The sequence below is a fragment of the Natator depressus genome, chromosome 6, assembly GCF_965152275.1.
Source record: "Natator depressus isolate rNatDep1 chromosome 6, rNatDep2.hap1, whole genome shotgun sequence".
NCBI classification, from domain to species: Eukaryota; Metazoa; Chordata; order Testudines; family Cheloniidae; genus Natator; species Natator depressus.
The window spans coordinates 72,036,735-72,058,050 of NC_134239.1; the positions used below are offsets into that span (position 1 = coordinate 72,036,735).

General features: G+C 42.3%; 1 protein-coding gene across 2 annotated transcripts in view; it reads right to left on the reverse strand.

The window, feature by feature from the left end:
- BAHD1 (bromo adjacent homology domain containing 1) overlaps nucleotides 1-21,316 on the reverse strand; it is a 65,373-nt gene that overhangs the window by 16,939 nt on the left and 27,118 nt on the right. For both annotated transcript variants that reach the window (XM_074955702.1, XM_074955704.1), the window contains exon 2: nucleotides 1,984-3,627. In XM_074955702.1, coding sequence (XP_074811803.1) covers nucleotides 1,984-3,610 — 1,627 coding nt within the window. In that variant the 5' untranslated portion in view covers nucleotides 3,611-3,627. The remainder of the gene's footprint in view (nucleotides 1-1,983; nucleotides 3,628-21,316) is intronic.

Here is a 21,316-nt window from a genome sequence, read left to right on the forward strand (position 1 = left end):
GTATTCAGTTATTAAAACCCTTAGAGCTATTACTGAGACTTTAATGTACTGTCTAGCCACCCAGCGTAGGGGGTCGGGGGTCACACCAGGACAGCAGAGATATATTTTGGAAAAAAAGGAAACCTACACTTCGCTCAAGTGCTTCTGAGTTATAGCACCTTCTCAGAACAGAAGGAGGCCATAAAGCCCATCTTATCCTGTACTCTTGACTTAGAAGATTCATCCGCCTACCTAAAATCCATCAGCAGTTTTAATTGCATAAGTTATCCTTCCCTTTGAATCCTAAACTCTACAGCATTGCTGCATGTAGCTGCATCTTCAGAGACAATTCCATCTCAGAGGTAGATGAAGCAATCCCAGTTCATAGATTACACTGTATTTTGGGAATAGCAACACACACCTCCTTTATAGCTTGGTGGCTTTTATACTGAAAATGTACTGGTATACGATTGTCCTGTCACAACAATTCTGGTAGCCAGTTTTAAATATTTTGAACAGACATTTCTCTACATAGTGAAGGCAAAGCTCCTGGATAAAAACCGTAGTACAAAGACTATGGATACCACAGCTAGGGAAAAAAAGCTACACAAATACCTGAACCATTTATTAAACATATTACACTTCTGGGTTTCAGTGTTTAATAGGCTACACACAAAATCAGGGGAAAGGATCTTACAGGATCTCAAGAATCCACTGACATTCAGTGAGTTAATTATCTCAATGTACAGGGTGCAATTATGTTACAAATCTCACAGCTAACATCTTTTGGTGTTTTTCCAAACTGGGTTGTGCGACAGAGTGCTGGGCAACAGCAGCTGTACCAGCACTCTGATCACTGGATCACCAGTTAAATCACCCCGAAGGAAACCTGAGGACCAAAGCTGTGCCTAATTGATAGATTGGGGATGGGCAGGAGAGAGCTACAAGGCTAATGAATCCATCAGCCCAGAAAGTAGAAAACACACAGGAAGGATGTGCTCAGTGGGGAAGAGAGAGAGACTGAGAATGGCGGGCAGGCAGGCTTTTCAGGGTCAGAGGCAGAAACAGGAAAGCTCTTTCAGAAGGAAGATACTTTCTGTCTCCCCCCCTCCTTGGCTGAGAGAGCAAAGGATCATATGCTATTGTAAATACAGAGCTGCACAACTCTGGAAAGTTAGTTGGGAGAATACTGTAACACATTGCACAAGGTGTTTGACTAGAAGGTCTCCGAGTAGTTTGTGGCTACAGAAGAGACAGGAGCAGGACGGTGTCCTGTCACAGGTAGCACCTGCTGAAATACTCAATAACTTTGGTGCGTTCAAAGGAAATTAAAAACCCAAATAAGAGATTTTGTGAGATCCCAATAAAATGTATTTTGGGAATTTCACTGTTCGCAGATCAGGTACAATGCAGAAGGCAGTGCCAGCTTCCACACACTGCTCTACCAGCATGCCTCAACCTTTCACTATAGTGATCCCCTCTAGGGACAAAAGGGTTATTCGATCTCCATGGTCTAGATCAGCCTTCGGATTCAACTGGAACTCTGAACTAGAGCTATACACAGTGATGGCCAGTTGGCAAACTGGACCACTCATCCACTAGGAACTAAACAGACCACCCCCTCATTTTCCATAGATTAGACAGATATTGTACTGTGGTTACCGCTAACCTGGGCAGAATTCAAACCAGGGACCACCTTCTTTCTGTCCCAAATCTTACCAGACTTCTGACTCAATTTTTCCATCCACATAAAACATTTTACTGGAAACAGCCTTCAGCGGAAAAGGAAGGAATGTCATAACATCTGGAAGTGTAGCTGAATGCTGCATCTTCCTCAACAACAGACAGTACATGTCCCAGATTTAGATGAACTGAATACATAGGGAGCATGCCTCTTACTTGGTCATATACAGGCAACAAGATGCCCCCCTCTGCTTATCAGTGCACTAATCTAACCTTCTTCACTTAGGCATGCTAAGACCTCGATTTGTTATTTTGTCTTACCTGCTGCAAAAGGCATTTTGTAGGGGTAGCTGTTCCGTCCTGTATGCACACTGCTAATCCTGCTCTCTGGCACGTGCATAACTCCACAAAGGCTGTAACTGTTAACAGCTGTTCCTTCTCCACAACAGTATGGAGAGTTACACCAGTGAAGTGGCTGGAAAGGAGTACCTGATGGTAAGGAAGTTGGAGATACCAAAAGCCCCTCACAGGTAGACTGCGAAAGCTCATCCTTAGGGTAAACCGAGCAGTGAGAGTAGCCACTGTATCCACTTTGGCCATAATAAACATAAAACCCGTTCAATGGAGTCAAATCTGAAGATTCACAGAGACATCCACAATCCGTGTGATTTCCTGGCACAGGCAAGGGATGGAACTGCTGCACGGGGAAGGAAGGCTGATGAAACTCCTGTTTCGGAGTAGGAGATTTCTCCCCAGGTCTCCCATACTCAGGCTTCATGGAAGCTTGCCCACCCATAAGCAAAGGCAGTCTGTGATAGAAACCATCTGTGCTATCGTAGGAACTAGATAATGGTTCATAATTGAGAGATTCCATTTTTCCATGGGGACTAGGGGAGTCCTGATGGTCTGCTTTCCTAAAAGCACTTGCAGGAAATCCTTGCCAGCCATGTGGACCCTCCATTTTTACATTGGACATTTCCTTTTTGGATTTGACACAATTCTTCCTATTGGCTTTGGCCCACTTGAGCCTTGACTTTGAACAGTGGTTCTCAGACTTGCCCTCTCCATCTGATTTACTCCTCGGCTTCAGAGGTTGGTCTTTTTCATGGGTCAGTTTCAAAAATGCTACAGCATTGAGACTGGCCAATCTCTTTGGGGTGGGATGATAGGGAATTCCACTATCCTCCCTCTTTGTTCCATCTTCAAAGACATCATCCAATGAATGGTCAGAGCTATTGCATTTCTGACTGGATCCATTCTGACTCTTTTCCTTAACTGTTTTTACAGCTGGTTTTCCCAATGAGGGCCAGTTGCCACTAGCTTTGCAGTGCAAGCCCTTAGTGCTACAATCTCCACTGGCTTTGACAGAGTCTTTCCGAAAACGCCTGCCAGATAATAAGCCATCATCCCGTTCAAACAGCAGGTTATTCACTGCCTCTGCATTCAGAGAGGCTAGTCTTCGTTTCCTGGGCTCCAAAGGAGCAGCACTGGGTTCCTGTTCTGTTCCAGGACAAGTTATTGTGCACTTTTCCCCAGATGGATCACTTTTCCCTGCTCCCAGAGTCTGAACTTGTTCCGGGAAACAGGGAGGTCTGAAGTCATCCATCCAACTGGAGAGGTCTCTTTTTGTGCCACTCTGGGTCTCTTTTGACAACGATCCAGCCACGTCCTCTAGTCTGGTGAGAAGCACTTTGCACGTTTTTTTGTCCACAGAAGTGATCAGACGTTTCCTTAATGGGTACGTCTTTCTGATCTCCTGCAAATTCCTGCTTTTGTTCACACCCATAAACCCACTCTGGCAGTTTTGAATATCAGTGGTCTCTCCTTGCTCACTGCACTCTGCCTCAGTCCTATCCATTCTTTCACCGTCTACTGGTGACAAATCTTGGCCAGCAGAACCAGATGGATGTTTTAGAAGGAAAAGTTGTTTCTTCCGGGCATGAGTCATAGGACCAGGTTTCACTCCTGTAAATAAACAGAAAAAAAAAGTCTATTAATATCACTGAAAGGGACCCATCTCCTCACAATATACCAAATAGGAAATATTTGAGGATGCTGGTTACTATACAAAATATAGTATTTCTGGGTCATGGCCAGTTTAAACCAATCAGAAAACAGGATGTAATGAGATGTGGTTTAACATTAAACCACAGAATATGACAGTAATTAAATATGTGACTGATAGTGAAAACCCCAGAAGCCAGGAAAAATCAGGGTTAAAGCCAAAACTCCATCCTGCCCTATTATGCCTAAGTACTATTACAAGTATGTTACATGAAAGTCCAGTCCCCAGTTAAATGGACATGATTTTTAATAAGTCACAGATATTAATCAAACTAATTAAAGTTAATATAAACCCATGCCCAAGGTGTATGGTATAAATACATTCTAGGTAAATTTTTGATTACTCATGTGTTGTTACAAACAGGGCTATTGCCCAGGACAATTAGACAAAAGATAACAAGTTCACCTTACCAAGCCATGTGAAAGCTGAACTTTAAAGAAAGTCAAATGGACAGAGACAAACCAACTATAACACACAAACTTAATAACAAATCTTTGTGCAGGTAAGAACGTGGCTAAGTGCTACGCTTAACAATTAGTTTGACATTTTAATTGTTTTAAAGACCAGCCACAATCTTTAAGTAAGCCATCTGATCTGTAGATAGGCCTGCATAATAACTGAATCCCAAGAATATAATTTTGGAAAGAAAAAAACTTTTATTCCACTGAGTTAAGGTCTAACCTTTCATTCAGACTTTGAGTGTCAAAAATGCTAAACAACAAAAACTAAGCTAACGCGTAACAAAAATATAAAAGGGGAAGTTATAAGCGTCTGTCTGCAGAACAGGAACAGGTTCTTCTACCTGAATGGTTGAGTGAATGTATGATTGGTGTTTTCCTAGGATTTCAATTCTAACTTTTTGCTAAGCTTTGCATTTTAAAAATTATTTCTGAGTTGGGACTTTTTAGGACGGTTGAGACAACGTCTGTAGACTGACTCATTACCTCAGATGTCTCAAAATATCTATGGACTTGCCCACTGACTGGATATATTTTTGGATCCATGGTCTTTGAGTCCATAATTACTGAAATGGGGAAGGTTCTTAATTTGCATAAGGGTGACCTAATCAAACACATAAGGTGATGCCAGTGACTTTAGAAGGAGATGCAATTATGATCTGCCACGGGACTCCTGAGGAGGGATTCCCAGTGGGAGGAACCAGCCATACCATCATCCTCAAAAACTGGAGGACAGGAAGAAGCTAATACTTGTTACTTTAGGTTTGTTGGCCACAAACCATGGCTTGCTTGCAATGGCTGTTGCAGTGGCTGCTAGCCTCTGGCCACGAGATGCCACCATGTCTGACCACATGGCCTGTGCTTCCTCCACCCACCCAGGTGGCCACCAAGGGGTAGGAGTCCAGCAACATGCAACATCTAAGACTCGACATCTACAAGCAAGTAACTTCTACCCAATCAGCAAGTCCACCACTGTTAAAACATGAGCCAACAAGAGCACCTACTAATCTTTTCAACCACATGCCAGCTTTCTTAGGCTATCCACAAGTGTTGACACCCATCCTGCATATATATCAGCCTTTTTGGTTTTGTTTTCTTTTCTAACTCTTTCTTAATGTTCTTCCACTTTTAACTCCAGCCGATCATAGAATCATAGACTTTAAGGTCAGAAGGGACCATTATGATCATCTAGTCTGACCTCCTGCACAACGCAGGCCACGGAATCATAGAATATCAGGGTTAGAAGGGACCTCAGGAGGTCATCTAGTCCAACCCCCTGCTCAAAGTAGGACCAATCCCCAATTTTTGCCCCAGATCCCTAAATGGCCCCCACAAGGATTAAACGCATAACCCTGGGTTTAGCAGGCCAATGCTTAAACCACTGGGCTATCCCTCCCCCCAAATCTCACCCACCAACTCCTGTAACAAACCCCTAACTTATGTCTAAGCTACCGAAGTCCTCAAATCGTGGTTTAAAGACTTCAAGGTACAGAGAATCCTCCAGCAAGTGACCCATGCCCCACGCTGCAGAGGAAGGCGAAAAACCCCCAGGGCCTCTGCCAATCTGCCCTGGGGGAAAATTCCTTCCCGACCCCAAATATGGTGATCAGCTAAACCCTGAGCATGTGGGCAAGACTCATCAGCCAGACACCCAGGAAAGAATTCTCTGTAGTATCTCAGATCCCACCCCATCTAACATCTCATCACAGGCCACTGGGCATACCTACCACTAGTAGTCAAAGTTCAATTAATCCCATCATATCATCTCCTCCATAAACTTATCAAGCTTTGACTTGAAGCCAGATATATCTTTTTCCCCCACTCCTCCCTTTGGAAGGCTGTTCCAGAACTTCACTCCTCTGATGGCTAGAAACGTTCATCTAATTTCAAGTCTGAACTTCTCAATGACCAGTTTATATCCATTTGTTCTTGTGTCCACATTGGTATTGAGCTTAAATAATTCTTCTCCCTCCATGGTATTCATCCCTCTGATATATTTATAGAGAGCAATCATATCTCCTCTCAGCCTTCTTTTAGTTAGGCTAAACAAGCCAAGCTCATTGAGTCTCCTTTCATAAGACAGGTTTTCCATTCCTTGGATCATCTTAGTAGCCCTTCTCTGTACCTGTTCTAGTTTGAATTCATCCTTCTTAAACATGGGAGACCAGAACTGCGCACAATATTCCAGATGAGGTCTCACCAGTGCCTTGTATAATGGTACTAACACCTCCTCATCTCTACTGGAAATACCTAGCCTGATGCATCCCAAGACAGCATTAGCTTTTTTCACGGCCATATCACATTGCCGGCTCATATTCATCCTGTGATCAATCAATACTCCAAGGTCCTTCTCCTCCTCTGTTACTTCCAAGTGATGCATCCCCAGTTCATAACAGAAATTCTTATTAATCCCTAAATGTATGACCTTGCACTTTTCACTATGAAATTTCATCCTATTACTATTACTCCAGTTTACAAGGTCATCCAGATCTTCCTGTATGATATCCCGATCCTTCTCTGTATTGGCAATACCTCCCAGCTTTGTGTCATCTGCAAACTTTGTTAGCACATTCCTGCTTTTTGTGCCAAGGTCAGTAATAAAAAGATTAAATAAGACTGGTCCCAAAACTGATCCCTGAGGAACTCCACTAGTAACCTCCTTCCAGTCTGACCTTTCAGTGTGACCTGCTGTAGTCTCCCCTTTAATCAGTTCCTTATCCACCTTTCAATTTTCATATTGACCCCCATCTTTTCCAATTTAGCTAATAATTCTCCATGGGGAACCGTATCAAATGCCTTACTGAAATCGATTTAAATTAGATCTACTGCGTTCCCTTTGTCTAAAAAATCTGCTACCTTCTCAAAGAAGGAGATCAGGTTGGTTTGACACAATCTACCTTTTGTAAAGCCATGTTGTATTTTGGCCCATTTACCATTGACCTCAATGGCTAGTAGTGAGCAGGAGTGTGTATGGATAAAACCCACAGGATCTGAGAATTGAGCCAATAGAACAATTCTGCCAGTACCTGAAACAGCCATAGATTAACCAACTTTGCTGACTGAAAGATCACACAGTATTTCATGGGTTAGAAGTTGTATGCTTATTCCTGAGAAATCATGTTAGTTTCCCCTAAATTTGTCATTCAAATTTTAAAAACAACAAGCTATCATCTTGAATTGTATTGGAACATTTCATATAACCCTATGACTGAGGATAGGTGGTGTGCAAGATTGGCTATTACCTAACCACCATTAATTTTGGGAAAGCTCCCTTAATTGGCATCAAAGCTCAACATTAACTTGAAGCTGGGAGGGATTAGATCCTTCCTGTATCAGCTATTTGGCTGAAACATAAATATACTGACTGACATTGAGATTGATAATGTCCTCTCTCATTTTGGGGACTCTCAGTTATGCCTGCCCAAATTATTAGATAAAGCTGTTGATTTAATCTGGTTTAAATCAACCTGATGTATTTTTTTTATATTATCTCACTTTTAATTTACTTATATATATGTATTTTATTTGATTCTTTTGTTTAGTTAATAAAATATATAAATTAGAAACCTGTTTCGTTCAGATGTTTCTTTCAGATGTCAAAGTTCCAGATCTAACAAGTCCCAGGGTAAATAAGAAGTAACTCAGCTTCAGACCCCTATACTGATGGTCCACAGAACTGCCTCATAGTCCTTCCATACTTGGTGCTGAAAGAGGAACACTGCTGACTTTTGAGAGAAAGTTGATTTACGTACTGATCACTTCTTTCAGTAAGAGATGTAGGTTTTAGAACTTTTGAGGGCCTCGGATGGCGAATACCAGCTTGTCAACCTACAGGCTGACCAATTCCCCTTATTTTCTCATACGTCAGTGGGCAAATTTAACTTCAAAAACATCAAGAATAATCAGAAATAGGCAACAAGATCTTCTGTTCCTCTATTTAAAAGAAATGAATTTTGTCATTTTAAAGAAGAGTCTTTGACTTATCCACCAAACAGGTCCAGTAGTGGTAATGCAACCACCCTACACAACCCTGCCCTGGAGGAAGCCCTTCTACCAGACTGCATGGACAATTGATTTGTTTAGTATGGCTATTTCTGTGATCCTATTTCTTCTTGTTCCCATCAAAAGGGTAAGTCTCTGGCATAAGTGCTCTACAGAGAATTATCTCTAGGTTGTCCAGAGAGAGTCACTTGAACTCTGGACATCAGTTGTCCCCTTCCTCTGCTACTCCCACCATTCCTTTGTAGGACTTAGTCTAATCCCCCTTGAACAGGTATTTTTTCCCAATATTTTATAAATAAAATTAATAAAACAGTCGTATTTTAATTACATCCAAGTCCAAAATGCCTGACTTAAATAGATGTTCAATTTTATTAATATCCCCCTCCTCTTTACCTTTTCTAGTGGCCAGTTACAACAAATTTCCCCTGAAACGAAAAAGAGTGATGCAGACTCATATGGAAGTGGATTTTTCTGACAGTAAATATTACTCCTGAGGGAATTCTGTGCCAACAAATTAAAAATTCTGTGCACAATATTTTAAAATTCTGCAAAGTTTATTTGCCAATAAATAAATGTGGAGGCTCCAGCATGGCAGAGGGCAGTACAGGCCACCGGCTGCATGGAAGTGGGAGATCACCCTGCAGACCCCTCCCCTCCATGGGACACGGACTCGGCGGTGAGGCTGCACCTGACCCTAAGGTGACCAGATGTCCTGATTTTATAGGGACAGTCCCAATACTTGGGGCTTTGTCTTATATAGGTGCCTACTAACCCCAACCCTGTCCCGATTTTTCACACTTGCTGTGTAATCACTCTACCTGACCCTGACAAAGTGCAAGAGCCAGGCCTGCCCCAGAAGCACCCCAGGGACCTGCCCCTCCACACCAGGTGTGGGCAGGCAGGCTCAGCCCAACAGGATCCAAGTGTGGAGGCGCTTAGTGTGGGGGGGATCTAGGTATGGGGGGGGAGAGGGCTCTGTGTGGGGCAATCTGGGTGCAGGTGGCTCAGAGTGGGTAGTCCGTGTGTGGGGGGATCTGGATGCACAGAGGCTTGTTGGAGGTGGGTTCCGGGTGCAGGGGCAATGGGACTCTGCAGGGGGGTCCAGGTGAAGGAGGTTGGGGCTCAGCATGGAGTGTCTGGGGGTGAGGGGCTCACTGAAGGGGTCAGGTTGCTGCAGGAGTGGGGCTTGGTGGGGTGGGGATTCGGGCGCAGCTTGTTGGAGCTCAGTGGGGTGGGGGTCGAGGTGTGGGAGGCTCATTGGAGTGATCTAGGCACACAGGGGATGGGGTTCATCAGGTTGGGGGTTCAAGAGCAGGGGGTGGTCTGTGTACAGGGGTGGGGGATCCAGGTGCAGGGGGGTGCCGCTCGGCAGAGGGTGATCTGCGTGCAGGGGGGAGGGGCTCGGCAGGGGTCTGGATGTAAGGGAGTGGGGCTTGGCAGAGAGGGCTGGGTGTGGGGGGGGAGGGCTCGGCAGGTGGGGGTTGCGTGTGCAGGGAGATAAATCTTGGCTGGGGGAGTGTCTGGGGGGTGTCCTGATGCACAGGGGTTGGGCAGATGGGGGAGCAGCTCCCTGTACAGTGACTCATTCACCCATGGCTGAGGAGCAATGGGGACAGGAAGCAGGTGGTCAGTGCAGAGCTGGGGGAGATTTCTAGGGGTGGGTCGGACCAGGCCCTGACCGCTCCGTGCAGGGGAAGGGTGCTTCTCCCCCACTCCCAGCCCAGCCAGGACTAATAATTGAGCCCGGCGTAAGGTAAGAGCCACTGGCCAGGGTGTCAGGTGCAGGGGGGCAGAGCTCAGAGGGGAAAGGGGATCTGGGTGCCGGGGAGGACTGGGTTTGAGGGGGGTCTGGGTATGGATGCCCGGGGTTGGGCAATTGTGGGATGGGTCTGACCCGGCACTGGCCGAGGCATCCCCAACCCCACCCCGCCGTGACTTACCTCTCCATTGGCTCCTCCAGGCACCTGAAACGACACACCTGCACTGCTGGGGAGGGGTGAGTGGCCGCTCTTGCGGCTTCCCTTTGCTTCCCCATCAGAAAGTCATTTTTCTGCAAGGAAGCAAAGAAATCTGCAGTGGACATGAATTTTGTGCGCACGCAGCGGCACAGAATTCCCCCAGGAGTAAAATAAGGAGCAGTTTACAGCCCAGGATAATTCCCTTGCAGGTTTGGTGGCATAGCCAGTGCTACCAAGAGACTAACTGCTTACAATTCTTTTCAAAAACTACAAATATGAATGCTTAAAATCATATGCCACCACCCCTGAAAACTACATTTAGTAAGATACCTTTCAATAGTAAGTATCACTTAGAATTCAGAAGAAAATTCATACACTCTCCCAACCTTGACTTTGAAATATATGTTCTACTGCACAATACCTAGGCAGAACATAGCAAGTTGTGGTTTATTTATAGCTAGTAGTTTAAAAAAATCATTCAGCATTGATGGACTCAAATCCCACAGATCAAGAGACACTGAATTTATGGCTTATTACAACAATTTATAACCCACTAACAACCCCCTCCAGCTTCTCCCCTCCCCTCTTCCTTTCTTCCCTATGACTAGAAGGATGTTAGGCCACTTCACCTTGAATGGTCCCTTGAAGTATGTGTTTACTTATGCTAAACAATCTGTTCCACCTTGCATTTAGCTGTGACACTCTGAGTAAGTTTCCCAGACCTGAAGAAGAGCTTGAAAACTGGTCTCTCTCACCAACAGGAATTGTTCCAATAAAACATATTACCTTACCCACCTTCTCTCTCTACACATCAAGAGAAGCATTTACATTAGTTTATCATGTGAAGAGATTGCAATAGGTATCTCTATACTAGAAAATAACACATTAAAAGGTAAAAGTATCAAGAATTAATATGTATCCAGATTCCATGCAATATGTTTAAGGCAGACTAATTTAAATCAAAGCAATTTAAATCACGGATTTTAATTATGATTTCAAGCAGCAAGAAGGAAACGTTTATTTAAATTGATTTTAGTTACGTTTTGCATTTGTACTTCTTAGTTATTTTCCTAACGAAAAGTTGATTTTCATTGGTTGGTAACCATTAGAACATGTTGATTTGCAACTAAATATAGACTTTATACTAAATTTTGTACTTCTTTTTGCTAACCAGGAGGATATACTATATCTATACACAATTTAAGCAATTATATAGCTTAACTTACATTTAGTCAGTCAGATTCTTAATTTTTACTATGTGAAAAATGGTGAATGAGGCATTTCTTATTTATTAGATTAATATTTTTACTTGTGATTTGTGTCAAGCCCAACACGGATGAAGATTCAGATAAATAATAATAATTTTAAAAAAGCACTTTTAAAATTAAACAGAGCTACCTTAAGTATGCTGGATACATGAGAAAAAAGTTTATCAGAAACGTTTCGCATTAAAACTAATTGGTTTATTAAACAAAGAAAGTATTATTTGTACTTAATGAATTGAACTGATTGTTTCCTGTTACCATGTCCTTCAAGATTTTAAAACTAGTAAATCTCACCCTCTCACTTTGAGTTTTTATTCATAGATTGGAAGAAGAAGAAGAAAGCTTTCCTGCTCTTTCAACTTCCAAACACTGTCTCTACTTTGAATGAACTAATCATTGAGCTGAACTGATTGAAATAAACTAACATGAAGAAGATATTCTCTCTGTACAGTACTTGCACAAGAGACTACTGCTGTCAAAAGCTAATTTAGCACTTCAACAAAATCCAGTTGCAGATGCTTAGCCAGTGACTTCCACCAGTTCAGTGGTTTAATTTTCTTTAAAACTTGGCAATAAACATGTACTCCTTAATTTTTTTTTATTTAATTGAAATGATTTTAACATACTATGAGTAGCTTAGGACTTAAACATAGGTTGTCAATTTCAAATGTAATGTTTAATAAGTTTATTTTTAAAAAATAAACTTGTATTTAATTTAAAATAATCTTTATCTAAAAAATCATCCCAATTTTTACCTACCCTGAATCTGTTTCGAAGGTTTCAATTGAATTAGACCTTTGATATGATGAGTGGTTATACACAGTACTTACACAACAATCACAAGCTTCTGCTTTTTAAAGGGGTCATGCGTGCATATAATTCCAGTTCTTGTTAACTGGTGTTATGAGGAAACATCAACTCCTTAAAAATTTCTCCCCATCTTTACAAGTCAATTTCCCTTAAACATCACAAAAGGCTAATTGATATAAAAGACCAGATATTCAGATTTAGAGATGCAAAATGAATAAAAAATAAGTGCATTTTTGGCATTACAGCTGAACCTCTCCTTTAAACTTTTGGTGAACAAAGTGGTAGTTTAACCCACAGGTAATAAAACACTTTGAAATCTAGGTTTTTACCACCAAGTACAAGAGAGATGATACGGAAGCACAAGTCAGAAAGGCACTGTAAGAAGTGTTACTGAGGAATTCCATATTTTCTATTTAAAAGATTTCTACATCAAATTTACTCCGTTTAGAAACCAAAGAATGATTCCCCTGCCAGCCAACTGCGAGTACTGCATACTCAATTTAGGAACCAAAAAGTCAAGACGTCGTCTTTCTGGCTCGCAGGTTATCACCAGTATCCTAGACTGCAGTCAAAGCTTAGTTAATTTTGCTGAAGATGGACAAAGCAGAATAGAATCCAGCTCATTTGCAAGTAATCTCACTTTCAATCACTCATTTAAATCTGCTCGCTATATGTAGTTAAGTAAGAGGATACTACCACTACATAGTCATTTTTCTGACAACATCATCAGCTTAAAGAGGACCTGCTACAATATACAGACGTTCTTGGAAGCAAAACACTCTTCTCAAAAGTGCTTTTTGCTTTTAGTGCTAAGAAGAATCCTATTACCATACCTACGGATGCCAGATCTACTAGGGCTTGTTACAAATGATAAACACATAATCCAAAACATTTCTGGAGACATACTGCATCTGTGGGTGCCGACGTCATCATGAAGAATACAAAACGAAGAGTCTACAATCAGTGACTTGCACATCTAAAGTACCATCACTAACTTAAATCCATTCAAATATTTGGATTTTTCTCCTCCTGCCCCATCATCTTTCAGAAAAAGTATTTTTTAATCTTTCCACCTAGGTCAATCCCTCACACCAATAATTTTTGCTGCATTTTTTTGAATTTCCTACAATTTGTCACATAAAAAAAAGACACAGCAAGAGAGACTTCAAGGTTTTCACCTAGAGTTCTGTGTGATTGTGGATATACTAAGGTTGATATCAGTAGACGAGATATATCAAGATACAAGTGCAATGTATGACTGGATCATTAAACTGACAACATTGCCAATTCTCAGCATGAAGAAAAAACTGGACTATTTTAGCAATGCAAACATCATCCCACATTCTGAAAAGAACACCCAAAAGTTAGTACTCAACAGAACTCAAGTAATCTAGCAAGATTTATTATTAAACAAAAATACCAGAAAAAGTAGTACTATAATGTACTTAGTCTATGTTGTTAAAGGACAGTTCTTAATACTATGTGGATTTCTAAAATCAAGTTTCCTTTGGCTCCAAATTTGTGCTACATACAGTAGTTTGTAAAAGCTACCTGGACAACCTGACTCAATATTTGGTGCCTAGTATTCTCCATCCCTTGCCACATCAACACACAACTTCCAGAGCCTTATTCAAACCTAGAACAATGACAGTTGAGTATTATTTCATGGCTTAGTATCAAAGCCACACAGGTTTATGAAAATACACAAGCTTCTGACCCTTGGTATGAAATACATTTCAGTAGGGAAATGACATCGTCAGGTTCTTCATCCCACTGCAGTCCCTGCTAACTAATGGATCCATGATAATGAACCAAAGAATTCACACAAATGACTTATACTTGTTGAGCCCTCATGGAAACCTTGATAATCCAAGTGTTACAGTCCAGATCTAAGTTTAAGAGAACTAAAAATTAAGTTAAGTTATCTAAGGCCACAACAGCACTACTCTGTACCTAAGGGAACAGAAGACAAAAAGATATTTAGATATAATACTCATTTAAAAAAAGAAAGTATTTAATCACTAGTTCCCAGCTTGTCCTCACCACCCCAGTTACTCTAGAATTCACTAAACGGTAAACTATAGAACCACCACTTGCCAAAGAGTAAAATCACAAGAGAGTTGATGCCTCATTAGCAGGAGAATAACCAAATGTGTTAACAGCTGCATTTTCTGTAATCATGCAGCTGCAGCATCTGTCTCGTACTCTGCATCCCTTGATTGCAAGTGAAATCAGGAGACAAACAAGCTTGGGACCATCCATTCAAGCACCCTCTTATTTAGTCTATTTCCTTTCCAAAGCTTTACCAAAAAGATATATTTGCTCCAAGGGACTTACACCAGGAGAGAGAAGGTTTAATTTCTGAGGTTTTTAAGCAATTGATCCAAGAGCATGGTTGAGTTAAACATTTGACACCTAGAACCAAAAAAGATTATATGGCACCAGGATTCTTCCATGATTTTATGCACAGCATTGCTTTGTCTACTTTTAGGTCTGGTCCGCATAAGAAATTGCACTAATTTAAATTGGTGAAATTTCTGTGATCACACAAACCCTTCATCTATAAAGTATCTTGTGTGCAGGGTTCTTCTCTCTTTTTTGTTCTTTATAGTGAGAACATACCGTTGGTACTCACAAAATGAAACTATCACATACCTTGGGGTGGTGAGGGGGAGAGCCTTGTCTGGTCAGCAGGAAGAAAAGAGTTATGGCTCCTTTAAGGGTTCCCCCTTCCTTCATGTTGGGGAGGCATCACCTAGCTGGGAGCTGGCCAGAGGAAATCAGAGAAGCCACTGGCTCCCTGTGCACTAAGGCAAGGTGTATATGCCCTGTTCATCCAGACAGAGCCTTCTCTCACACCCTGAACAATATCATGCTCAGAATTTGAATTGCTCTGCAGGACACTGGAATAGACAATGGTACAGGAGGCTGGTTTAAAACAGGTAGTTCGCTATCTGTATGACTTCCTGTTTGTGGCCAGAGTGGATTTCGGAGTGTGCCAGCCTGCTGGCCTCATACTAGGCCCCTGATAGTACACTGGCAGTACCAATACAAGGAGAAAAGACATAGGACCCTCTATTAAGCTGACCCACTTAGGAACTGAGTTAGATACACAGGCTGATATCTCTAGGCCCCTAGCAAATAAGCTAACAGAACTTTTGGGATTGCCCCAGGAGGCCAGGGCATCCAAAGCAGTTACACTGCATGAACTGCAGGCTATTATTGGTCATCTTAATTTTGTATGCCAAGGACTGGCCCCAGGACAATCATCTTGTGCTCACCTCTCAACTACCACCTCTGGAATAACAAGGCCCAACCAATTTACAAAAAAGAGTGAATAAAAAAACAAAGGGGGATTTATGGGTCTGGGAACAGTTCCTGAATCACTGTAATGGAGTTTCCTTTTAGAAAAAAGAACAGATGCTAGAGGCAGACCTAAATATTCACTCTGATGCAGTAGGAGGCACTGGGCTTGGGTTTTTAGTGTTTGTAAACACACATCAGGGCAAGTGGTGTTCTCAGAAATGGCTCACTCACTGGCTCCAAAAGGGGATTGTAAAGGACATAACATTCCTGGGATTCTTTCCCATTTTAGTTCCAGTGACAATTTAGGGGAAAGGAGCTCACAAGAGAGTGAGATTTTAGAGTGACAACCTGATGGTGGTACATGTTATCAATTGCCAGTCCTTTAGATCATTCAGTGTGATGAGGGTGGTGAGGGCATTCATCCTGCAGTGTTTAACTTAACATCTGTTTTACTGCTAAACATGTGCCCAGTATTAATAATGGTGTAGGCGGTGCTTTGTCTTGATTACAGGTGGCGGGATTTTGAGACTTGTTATTGGGAACCAACAAGGAACCCGAACAGATGTTGCTAACACTGTGTAACCTTGGCACATGACTGCTATTGGATTTCACAGAGATCAGTAGCACTGCAAACATTTAGGGTTTATGAGAGGAGTTAATCAGTTTCAGCTGGATGCCTATTTTGACCTATTCCTGAAGATCAGGTTCTTCAGTATATGGTGTCATTGATAACATCATAAGGTGGCCTCAACCACCATCTCTTGGCCCTCATCGGGGATAAAAGGTTACCCAGGTTCTTGTAGCAGGTTGTTAGTTAAGAGATTGCTAGAGGAGTGGTCTCAATCCAAAGGCCCTAGGGAAGATCTGACAACTTGTCACTATTCAGATATTTTTGGATCTGGAGTGAGTTCTTCACCAGACATGCCAATGAAGCCAGGAGGCATTCTAGTTCTTGGTGGCATTTTTTTTTTTTTTGAGCATTTAGAGTCAGTGATCTGGTGCCTGGGGTCAGCAAGGGATACCTCTGGTAGGGCTGTGGAGTTAGGGACTTTTAAAAAGGTAAACAATTAGTCACCTTAACTCTGAGATGTCAAAGACAAACCAAGGAGGGCAAGGGGACTCCATCGCGCTGCAAGAGGAGGCAACGCAGGGATTAGCCCATTAAGGACTTATACAGCACTGAGACTGACTGAGGATGGGCCTCTCTTCATGGTACCAGTCTGAGGCATTCTTTAAAGAGGGGCTTACAGCAGCAGCGTTCCTGCTGTGAATTCAGGTCCTATTCATTGAAGCTTGCGGCAATGATAAGTGCAGCCCAACTGGGAACAGGGACTCAAGAGAGGCAGCCAGGCACTGGCATTCCAGTAAATGAGAATCAGAGTCCAACAGTGTGAATGGCTAATATTACTATGATTTCAGTTTTCAGGAGCAAGGGAGCGAGTCATGTGAACTGCTGTTTGGATCTGCGGACGCAGTATTGTGCATTGGACCCACAGATGGGTTGCGGGATCACCTGGAGGGTCCCAGCTGGACCCTGATGGCAAGGCAACTGAATACGGATGGAAGGACAGCTATGCTCTGGGACTAGCTGATTCCCATCTTATGCTCTTTAGCAGCCACTGAACATGATTATTGTACACCTGGGTGAAAATGAGTTGTGATCTTATAACTCATTCGCCAAGGCAAAGAGCTTTATGACAGATCCAGGACTTTTTACTGGGGGCAGCCATAAATTGGTCTGAAATGCTACAGCAGAGGATATAGCGGGGAGCTGCCAACCTTCTACTGGTTGACAAGGCCACAAGATATGTGAATCTATAGGTGGCTAAATCTGTACACAAAGGGGGAGGATTGGTAATTATCCTGCAGAAAATATCATACTGGGCACCTGTGTTATTCAGGGAAGACAGGATATACCTCTCTGATTAGGAAGCAGGTATATTTTTGGTCAGTGGTAAGGAGGTAACTTAACTATCTGGGATGCCCGTCGGGGTGCAGGGGAGACAGCCAAGCTGATTGCTGGTGTCAGATGTCCAAATGAAGGTACTAGTTTTATAGAGAGTGTGGTTTCTTCACAAATTAGAGTTGGACAACATCCTTTCCCCAGCCCTTTAACCTTCCAACCAGGGTAGAGTGGTAGGGTCCCAGAAGGTTGGGAACAGCTTTGGAGGGGTGGGAAGTTGATGGTAACCCTCAAATACGTGGAAACAAGCGAGGAAGAAATGAAGACCTGCACCAGGCGTTACTGAGAGAGGATTCCCAGATGAGTAAATACAGTTGTGGCCTAGTTAAGCCACACCCCTCACATTATGATAGATAATAAAACAAACTATCCTTTTCGTAATGGTTCCTACCTTGCTAGCTTTTTTTGATTGCTGTTGCACATTGAGAAGATATTTTCAGAGAACTATCCACAATGATTCCAAGATCTCTGAGTGGTAAAAGCTAATTTAGACCCCATAATTTTGTATGTACTGTTGGGATTTTTTTCCCCCAACATGCAATACTTTGTACTTATCAACACTGAATCGCACCTGCCATTTTTGGGTTTGTCTACAGTACAACTAAACACCTGCGCCTGGCCGACATCAGCTGACTCAAGCTCACGGCACTCAGGCTGCAAGGCTGTAAAACTGTGGTATGGACACTGGGGCTTGGGCTGGAACCCAAGTTCTGGAGCCTTGGGAGAGGGGAGGGTCCCAGACCTCAGGTTCCTACCTGATCCCCAATCTCCACACTGCAGTTTCATAGTCCAAGCCCACCTCAGCTGACACAGGGCAGCCACAAGGTGTTTAATTGCAGAGTAGACACATCGTTTGTTGCCCAGTAACTCGGTTTTATGAGATTCCTTTGTAACTCTCTGCAGTCAGCTTTGAACTTAGCTAGCATGAGTAATTTTATATCATCCACAAATTTTGCCACCTCACCCCTCACATCCTTTTCCAGTTCATTTTATGAATATGTTGATCAGCACAGGTCCCAGTTCAGATGCTTCGGGGACCCCACTATTTATTTATTTATTCCCATTGTGAAAACTGACCATTCATACCTATCCTTTATTTCTTATCTTTTAACCAGTTACTGATCCATAAGAGGATCTTCCCTCTTATCCCATGACTGCTTACTTTGCTTAAGAGCCTTTAGTGAGGAACCTTCTGAAAGTCGAAGTACACTAAATCCACTGGCTCACCCTTGTCCATGTTTGTGGACATCAAAGAATTCTAATAGATGGGTGAGGCATGACTTTCCTTTACAAAAGCCCTGTTACCTCTTCCCCAGCATATCATTGCCTTTCAGTATCTGAGAACACTTTTAAAAATAGAATAATTTTTCAGGCTGAAATTGAACTTTCTTGGTTTCAACCCAAAGTCCATCCCCCCCACCCCAAAGCTTCACAAAAAGCTCTACAGCCATCTGAGTAAGCTGAACACAGGAAGTGTTTTTACAGTGCCTTTTTTTTTTGCGGGGGGGGGGGGGCGCTATAACTCAAGAATGGCTGGGTTTTATACCAGCACACTTTCTATGAATTGATTCCGAATGATTTTCGAGCAAATTTCTGGAAGTTTGCAAATACTGCACTGAGGAATGAGCAGTACACAGTTTAACTTCAGAAAGATGTATCAACTGGACCTGGAGACCCCTGTAGCTATCACAGAGCCAACGGAGGGAATTTGGAATTTTTATTCAGGGTCAGCGCTATTCACACCCTTGCCTGACAAAGGGTAGCTTTCTCTAACTTATTTTGAAAGCTAATGCTACAAACACTCACAGCACATAAAACTACAAAATGTAATAAATGACAGGATTTAAAATACACTGCAATTACAGCCAGCCACTGATGTACAATGGCTACATCCCAAGTTTGGATGTAATCTCTGATTAATAGTTAAGCATGTTTGAGTGCAGTCCATATTTCCATGGCTGACCAACTGAGCATTCTATACTTGCTAATTCTCTGTGAAAACTACTGTTATTTTAATAACTATTTGATTGCTTTAGAGGGTCTATCCTATACTTGATCATCTATTTTGATAACCTACTTAGTGGCAGAGCTCTGAATTGCGTTGCAGGAGACCAAAGTTTGACTCCTTCTGTCTCTCACTCTCCAAGGCCACAATGAACAACAGTTATTTTAAACAAATCATTACTTTGTAACCCTACTACCACAGCCTGATCTTATCACACACCAACCAGGCAAGCCTGGACATCATCATTACTTGAGGAACCTCCATGCATGTTTGTTTGTTTTTTTTAATATATGTATTTCAAATGCAATAAGGTTTAATTGAAATTCATAACCCAAATTAATCGTTGCTCTAACATTGTCTTCTTGAGATTTAGATTCAGAATTTAAGAATTTGTTGTCCTCAATCTCCATAAGAATACACCCATTCCCTTCACAAGGACACATTTTTGTGGGAAAAGATATCACAATCTAATTTCTACCCTGGTACTCTCAAGGTCTTTCGTAAAAATTATCAAAGAATCAAGCAATTTACTCCAATCTACTTTGAACAAAGAGATGCGGATCAGATACTACAGCGATGGGCACCATTTACAAGAAATAAGATAAAATTTGGTGCTGAGATTCTCAGGGAAGCTTCTCAAAATTTCCCATTAAAAGGAAAATATGTTTTTGCTGGCTTGGGTGATTTTAGTAGCGTCTGTCTAATGTACTTTTTTGAAAAAATGTGGGGTTTTTTTGCTTCAGTCCCAATGGCAAAACTATGCCCTATTCTAGTTTGAGTGACCACCAACTAAATTCAATATCCTACCATACTGTATTGAGGAACTATTGGCAACAGTAGAAATATGAGAATTGGGCAGCCAAACAGCCAAATTACCAAAAATAGAAAAACTGTAGAGGCAAAGTTTGATTACACAAGTTTGGTCAAATAAAAACCAAGCCTCATTATCCTCTAAGCCCTCCATTTAACACCAGTGTAATTTTTAAAGGCAAAAGCACATGCACATGCAGCTCCTGGTGGGGTCGCCCAGTGTGGCAGGCAGCCAGGAACTGTTCTCCACTCCAGATGTGTCTAGCCAATCTCAGCAGTTGCTCTCTGGCGAGCAAGAAGCAGAAGAGGAAACGCCTGATGTGGTCTTCAGGAACACTCCACAGGCCCGGCAGAGTGTCTCCGCCAGATAAGAAAGTGCCCAAGACGCAGCAAAGAAGACATGTTCCAGGAGGTACCACACTGCTCCAATGCAGAGAAAAGGGAACGCAAGGAGTTCTGGGAAGCCGAATGGCAGGACATAAAAAAGAATCAGGAGTTTGTTAAGGATGCAACTAAGCAGATATTTAAAGTAATGGAGGAGCATATGCAGACGCTGAAGTCCTTCTCCTGCTGATAATAGCCCACCTTAAATCGATTGGTCTCGTTAAGAGTTGGTATGGCAACCCCCATTTTTTCCCATGTTCTGTGTGTGTGTGCATGCGTGTGTATATCTTCCAACTGTATTTTCCACTGCATGCATCTGATGAAGTGGGCTTTAGCCCACAAAAGCTTATGCTCAAATAAATTTGTTAGTCTCTAAGGTGCCACAAGTACTCCCCGTTCTTTCTGCCGATACAGATTAACACGGCTACCACTCTGAAACATGCATCTTCTGTTGCTCATAGTTTTGCCAGGCAACATAGTGAAATGCTGGCCAGTTGTACTTATGCGATTCAGAACTATGGGCAGCAGTGAAACTGTCAAAAATCACATCAGTTTCATACTGCTACCATTAGGAGGCAAAGCTATGGACAGAGGCAAGCACTGAGTTATTCACAGGGGAAGAGGAGGC